Consider the following 6,971-nt stretch of genomic DNA (forward strand, 5'->3'; position numbering starts at 1 on the left):
AATTCTGTCTTCATATACTCCCCCTCAAATTGTTCCTAATCTGCATAAATGGCTTTGTTCTGATGAACACAGAGAAAGATATTTGGAAGAATGCTTGCAACCAAATAGTTCTTGGCCACCATTGACTACCACAGAGAATCTTCTTTGTACATTTCGTTCTTAAACATAAAAGAAGATAATTAGAAGAATCAGGAAGGCAAAAAGTTTAGGGAACATTAATTTGATTTTTTTCATACTATGGTAGTCAATAAGAACTGTTTGTTTACAAGCATTCTTTCAAATATTTTCTCTGTGTTCATCGGTTGTCAATTGTCTTTTGAATGTTTTTTATTTCTCTCTATCATTTAAACTTTTTAGTATTGAAGTAGCATGAAGGTATTCAGAGTAATGTTAATCGTGTTAACAGCATCAATGTTTCCAGTGACAATATCTGTGGTTGCGCTCTGCTAGACAATGATGTCATCCATACTAACCTTTCATTTGTGTTAAAGCTGCCTTGAGGTGTCCACATTCCACCAGGACATCATGTTACTGCAACTTCAAGATTTGAACCACTGAGCATGAGTCATTTTGTTCTCTGAGAAACATTAGACTCTCCCTTGGATGAGGCCAGTCAAGCCTGCAACGCAGTATAGAAGGCAGGGCTTTTGGCAACAACTGATTACTTTGAACTCTTTAGCTTCCATGGCTTTTACTCTGCCTGTGTGCCAGCAGAACTTCATTCAAACCAGTTCCTCGGCTTCATGAACCTGATCTTGTGATTGACAAGTTTTGCATTTAATCTTACTGGCAGTTGATTTCTTTCTAGCGAGCATGGAAGTTGTTTTCTATTCACCATAAACAAAAGAGGTCAAATCTATCCGTGATTTAACAGTTGGCTCGGGAACTTAAGGTAGAAGCATAGGTAAACAGAACTTCGTTGTCAAAACAATCTCAAGGTCCCTTAAAATCCTCTTGTAAGGGTAATGAAAAAATATATTTTGCTCAAGTGATTTCTGCAGTAGGAAAAGCAGCATATGAGTATATAGCATGTTTGAAATCAGCATGAGGGGAAAAGTCCAAAGATTTTTTTACTTGCTACTTGTACTTTAAAATAATCTATGAAAATAATGTTGTTTGCTTGTCCCACATAATCCATAGCTATAAAAAATGTCCCTTTATTTTCTTCGAGTCAACATCATTTTCGGTTATGCTTTCATTACCAGTAAAACATGACATTCAATCAGAAAAATGTTAGACAGGTTTTCGCTTGAATTTCGCAACATTTAATTGTGAAATGTGGTCTCACCTGGAAGGTTAAGGAAGAGGTTGAAAAATAACATCAGCAGCAAGGTTATTTTAGTTGAAACTGTAAAAACATTTCCGTTTATTAAAATATTGGGAATCTAAAACAAATTGAAATGTTACCTCAGAAATAAAGTGAAATAAGTTTAAGACATTAAAATTATGTGAATAAACCAAAACTAAAGTAGAATAAAAATAATAGAATCTTGTATACCAACACAAACAATAAATAAATAAAAATAAAATGACAAAAAAAATACATATAAAAATGCTTAAATTGGACCTAAAATATAAAAATAAAAGAGAATTAAAAATGTTAATGAAACTACAATAAAATTAGAAACAAAACTTGAATAACTCTGATAAGGAGTTTTATCAGCCTGAAATTAACTTCCGGTCTGTTATAACATGACAATTTATTTTATATTTATTTAATATTAATATTGTTAATATTTAATTGTATAATACTTGTATCAAACTAAAATAGAACTACTCAACAGTTCTCTGCATTGGTTGATTCTGAACAGGTTTGGTTTATTACGTTTTTTCATGTTGTTGACGCTGAACATGTCTATAGGCGGAGCAAGTGTATTTTATGTAAAGATTACGAAATCACATTTTTCTGTATTCAGATATTCTGTAGAATAAAGCACACTAACGATCATTCACAGTAAGGAAAAAATCTGTAAAAATTTTGCAGTTCGCCAGTAACTTACTGTAGATTTACATTTATGTAATTTACTGCCAACAGTTTCTTCAAAGATATATGAACATTAAACATTCATTGCTTCTTTATCTTTACAGAAAAAAAATACAAAATAACAACCTTATGCAAAGCATTCTGGACCCAAATTAATAAAAAAAATGGTTGATGAAGGAGATTTCTGGTTCCCAGAAGGCTTTGCATGAGGCTGTAATTTTATAGTTTTTTTCTGACTTGTCATTGTTTAATGTTCATTTATCTTTGAACAAACTGTTGCCAATATATTAGATAAGTATAAATCTACAGTAATTTACTGGAAACTAGCTGCATAATACAGCAATTGTTTTATGGTGTATGATTAAGTATGCAGGGTTCATCTTCATATTGATTTTCAAACAAAATCTTCAACAAAAGAACAAATTCTACAAAAAATATGTTAAAAAAATGCTTTTATTACAAATATTTACAAAAGTTGGCCTATAATACAACTTGAAATCTAAACAGGGTTTGAAATGAACAACAGCGTTTTCCCACCTTGTGTTAAGCATTTGTTTGCTAAAAAAACATGAAACTTTCCGACCTAGTAATTCTTTTTGGGTCACATGATCTCGGTACACCGTCTATTATAAATATACATACAGTATCAGAGTAAAGGTTTAAGCAGACATGTGAAATGTAATAAAAATTCAGTGCAATCACAGTCAACGAATAAAAAAACCAACAGCACCCTCAAAACCAACAAAAATGAAAGCCACTTGCATCAATGCTTTGTTACCATGAAATTATCAGATTTTCTGCAAGTCTGAAGCATTAATTTGCCTCATGTAAAATTCAAGACCTCTAAACTGACAGGAACTGGCCAGATCCTGTTAACAATCTGCTCACTCCTTTTGTTTTTTTACAGCAGAAAGCGCACAGAGCTACACAACATGCCTTTTCAACACAAGTCCGTTCTGTCATATCTACATCTTTCCTCTTTTCGTCATTTATCAGACCACAGGTTGGGTGTGGTAGTGGTAGGGCTAACGGTCTGTTTGCAGGCTGTCTTGGGACTCTGGGCGTAGCCTGGCGAGTGGATGTAGGTTGGACTGCTGGGTGGAGATGAGGAAGACAGCGAAGAAGAGGACGAGTTGCATGAGGAAGACGAAGCTTTGAGCTTGAGCCATTTATCGCCCAGCGCCTTAGCAAAGTGGTCGTCTACAGACACGCTGATGGGGGAAGCTCTGTGGTAGTTCAAGCCAAGACTTCTCTGGAAATGCTCCTCAACGTGGTCATAACTGTGCTGGGTAACAACTTTAAAACACAAAAGAGACTGAGTCAGCTAATGACACATGTAACTCTCATCGGGATCGAAAGATGTCTGCACGGACTTGTTAAAGCAAGTGTAACTAGTTATTTCACTCCACAGCGTTTAACTTACTTGTAGCACGATCGCAGCAGTCTTCAGGTTTTTTTGTAGACCTTGTTGCCGAAGACACGCATGTGATAACAGAAGGTCGTACCTGTAAAGAAACACAGAAGGTAAGTTAATCTCATACAGTTGGCCCACGTGACAGATCTAAACTTGAGTTATCAAAATTTTTGATGAATAAAAAATTTACAGTTTATTAGGGGTTTTACACTGATGCCACTATATCAGGTCAACAACAGTGCTGGTGCGTTGAGACTTGTTGACAACATTCCTCCACCCATTGCTCACATTTTCTCCTTGAATCCGGCTGGATTGCATATCTGAGACAGGCTGAGACCTGTCTGAACACTAAAGAGCCACTCTCTCAGAACAAAAAAGTGCCTTCCCGCATTCTCTTGTGCCTCACGGATAGTGGGGATCAATGCTACTGTGGCCTAAGGTTAGACTCTGAGAGGTGGATGGTATAATACACCAAACATGTTCGGTCGGCACGCACCGCTGAAAGAGCAGGTGACAGGTCGCAGGCACAAATTGTTCAATTTATTATGAATTGAAATGTTGATCTAACTTTGTTTGTGGATATACTGGGACTTCATCAGGGATGTTGTCTAGTGGCCAATGTCTAGCATTGTTGTCTCACAGTAATTCATGTATTTATTTAATAATATTGATAATAATATTAAAAATTAACCAACAAAGTTACTATGAATAATTACAAAAGTGTTTATAAAATATTATATCGTACATCACATATATCTCACATGCTCTCAAAGAAAGCACACTTCAGTGCCAGAGGAAAAATCACCTGTATTTGTCTGACTGTCGTAGCTTTGCTCTGGAACTCTGTTTTCTCTGGTTCTGGGCGTGGCTTCTTGATCAGGGCCAGAGGCTCATCCATGACTGGGGTGGAGTACACTGGGCTTGGGATCAGATGAGTTGGACTGGCTGTGGGGCTCCATGTGGATGTCGGGCTTTCTGGAATACTGAAGCCAGATGATCTGCGAACGCTGTTGGCCATGCTCTTGCTAAGGGCCCTCTCCCTTCTAAAAAAGAAAGTAAAAAAGTGTGTTTTTCTTTCTGTACGGTGTGCAATTGTAATATAGAAACCAAATGACGTTTATTTGACGTTGGCATTGGATTGATGGGAATTAAAGTACCTCTCTTCCAAAGTGTGCCCCCTCTCTGAACTGTATTTGCGCTTTACTGGATGCGCGGGACGCATCCGCACCCTGTCGCTTGTCATGTGGCGAAATCTGTCTTCGCTTCTCAGGTTGGGTTGACCTGTTTAAAAAAAATGATATTATGAATGATATTGCCACAGGGCGCTCACACGGTCTGTGACAGTCGTTTATTCTTTTGCTTGTGAAAAAGGTGTGGCAAACAGGTAAACAAGTGAGTTAATCTTGAGAATTTCATCATTGCTGGTGTATCTTAATTGTGGGAAAAAACGTGGTCGAGCCACCGTTAAATGTAAACTCCGTTAAGTGGCAAAGCGGGATGAACCGGCTCTGTGGGTTTTACTGTAGAACTACCCAGCTGATTCACTGCTAACGGTAAATGTCATTCAAATGTTGGAAAACATACAAGGCAAAAAAAACGACATTTATGAGTATATGAAGATATCATTGGCTTGTGGTTCATACCGCTTTTGGGGGAGGTGGAAAACAGGCTTTGTGGGTTAAGGCATGTGAGTTGACTCACAGCATGTTTACCCAACACGACAATAGTAACAGATTAATCCAAACTGAAATACACATTACGATTCATATGCTAATATCCTTAACTGTGTCGTGCAAGGATCTTGTTATTACAGTCACAGTGCACTGGCTATGCTAAAAGAGATTTTTGCATTAGGACCTTGCTCGTAATTTACTGTATGCTAGATGTTGGTGACCTAAAAGAAAATGGTACACTTGCTAAATTAAACAGAAAGACACAAAATCTTTTCTTTGGGGAACCTTTGAGCCGTTGGTTGTATGAATAACATAGGCCTGTGTATAATCCCAATCCAACAGGATATATGAAAAATGAATTCAAATCATTGAGTCATATGACTCAAGTGAATCATAACATTTAAATCGAGACTTTCTTTTTCTTTGTATTTTCACAAGCTTACTTTTTTATCTACAAGATTATAAGGCCTCAATTTGAATCAAGATACAAGAAAATGATTGCAATATTGACTTGAAAATGTACTTGTCTCTTAATCTGTTGTTATGATTTCACAACATTCAATTCATTGATTTTGTAAAAGCACTACTGATTTTTATCACTCATGGTAAATTGCGTCAATCTTGAGTCATTACCACAATGTATGTGTACACAATAGAAAACATACCATTACTACTATATCTTGGTTTGTACAACACCATTCATTCGACTAAATGTAAACCACCAAACAAACCATGGCCAATGGATATCAACTACTCCACATATTTGACCAGTAAAGGTCTGTTTCGGTTTGATTGTGGGTTAACGGCACTGAAGCATGTGCGCAAATGAAGCTTAGCGATATGAGACCCTATCGGACTTCAAGCGGATAACTTTTTTCAGGTAGCCCGGATGATGAGGTGTCATTGTTGGCAGAACCCTTTGCACACATGCACATACTCAAAAGATCTCCAAAGCAGTGGACTGTGACAAGTTGACTCTGCATCACATTGGATGGGGGATTGGGTGTAAACCACACCTTAAACCTTGACTGATGACTGATTTTTAATGCCTCGGGGAAGGATATTTTTCTAGGGGTTTTAAAGACAAAACAGCCCCACATCTGTTAAGTTTCTTTCATTTGCAGTCTAACAATTATCAACTATGTCTTCAATTCAACTTAATGTTTAAAATACCAAAGCATTACATATTAAAACACATCATATTTTTACCAACAGAAGTCATCTTTAGAGGCACATAAATGTTTTTTAACCATTGAAGATTTTACAATTTGAAAAATAAATGAACAACATGAATAATGTGAATGAAATGAATGGAAATTACATCACAAATGAACAAACCCCTGACTATGATATTCCATATGAAATCTATACCACATTTTGCCTGTTATTTATAAAATTAAATCTAACAATAGCTTATTCTTAAATGCACATAATGCATTGTTGAATGCAGATGTCACCTGGCCTTAAATTTATTGTTTAGCTGGTAAGATAAAATGGTGATATTTACCCTCTAAGATGTACACTTTGAAGCCACTGCTCATCCGGGTAATGTAGTGGAAATTCGTAACTGCCATGATTCCAAATCTTCAGTGTTGTCTAAGTAAGCCGTGCAATGCTGCTATCACAACTTGAGGTCTGTTACTCTCCGAGCTTTGTATTTTCACTGAGCTCAAGTGCGCTGTGTTTTCCATGATAATCCCTCTCTGTCTTATTATTGGCTGCACGGAGGCCAGGCCCCTCCCTGCTCTTTGTCCGCTTGAGCGTACCTACCAACACAGGTGGCTTATGGGAGGAGTCAAATAAAAAGCTGTGAATTGCTTGCTGTCTATCACCCCTCCCCACCATCCATAAATTAGACTATTAAGTATTTATAATTCATGATACATTATGTTTGTATTGG

General features: G+C 36.8%; 1 protein-coding gene across 1 annotated transcript; it reads right to left on the reverse strand.

Annotated features, from left to right (window-relative positions):
• Window positions 1-2,419: 2,419 nt before the first annotated feature.
• Window positions 2,420-6,755, reverse strand: vgll4l (vestigial like 4 like). Its single transcript, XM_056729519.1, has 5 exons — window positions 6,579-6,755; window positions 4,556-4,679; window positions 4,204-4,441; window positions 3,408-3,489; window positions 2,420-3,280 (listed from the first exon to the last, which is right to left on the reverse strand). The coding sequence occupies exons 1-5, from the start codon at window positions 6,643-6,645 to the stop codon at window positions 2,970-2,972; spliced, it is 822 nt and encodes a 273-aa protein (XP_056585497.1). The 5' UTR covers window positions 6,646-6,755; the 3' UTR covers window positions 2,420-2,969.
• Window positions 6,756-6,971: the final 216 nt, after the last annotated feature.

The sequence above is a fragment of the Triplophysa dalaica genome, chromosome 18 (genome assembly GCF_015846415.1).
Source record: "Triplophysa dalaica isolate WHDGS20190420 chromosome 18, ASM1584641v1, whole genome shotgun sequence".
Taxonomy (NCBI): Eukaryota; Metazoa; Chordata; class Actinopteri; order Cypriniformes; family Nemacheilidae; genus Triplophysa; species Triplophysa dalaica.

Bases quoted from the DNA above. Each gene is read 5' to 3' on its own strand.
- vgll4l (XM_056729519.1), bottom strand. From the start codon at position 6,645: ATGGCAGTTACGAATTTCCACTACATTACCCGGATGAGCAGTGGCTTC. The intron at 4,442-4,555 runs GTACTTTAATTC...TTTCTTTTTTAG, and splicing joins GGGCACACTTTGGAAGAGAG to AAGGGAGAGGGCCCTTAGCA. The intron at 3,490-4,203 runs GTGATTTTTCCT...GTTTCTTTACAG, and splicing joins CGACAGTCAGACAAATACAG to GTACGACCTTCTGTTATCAC.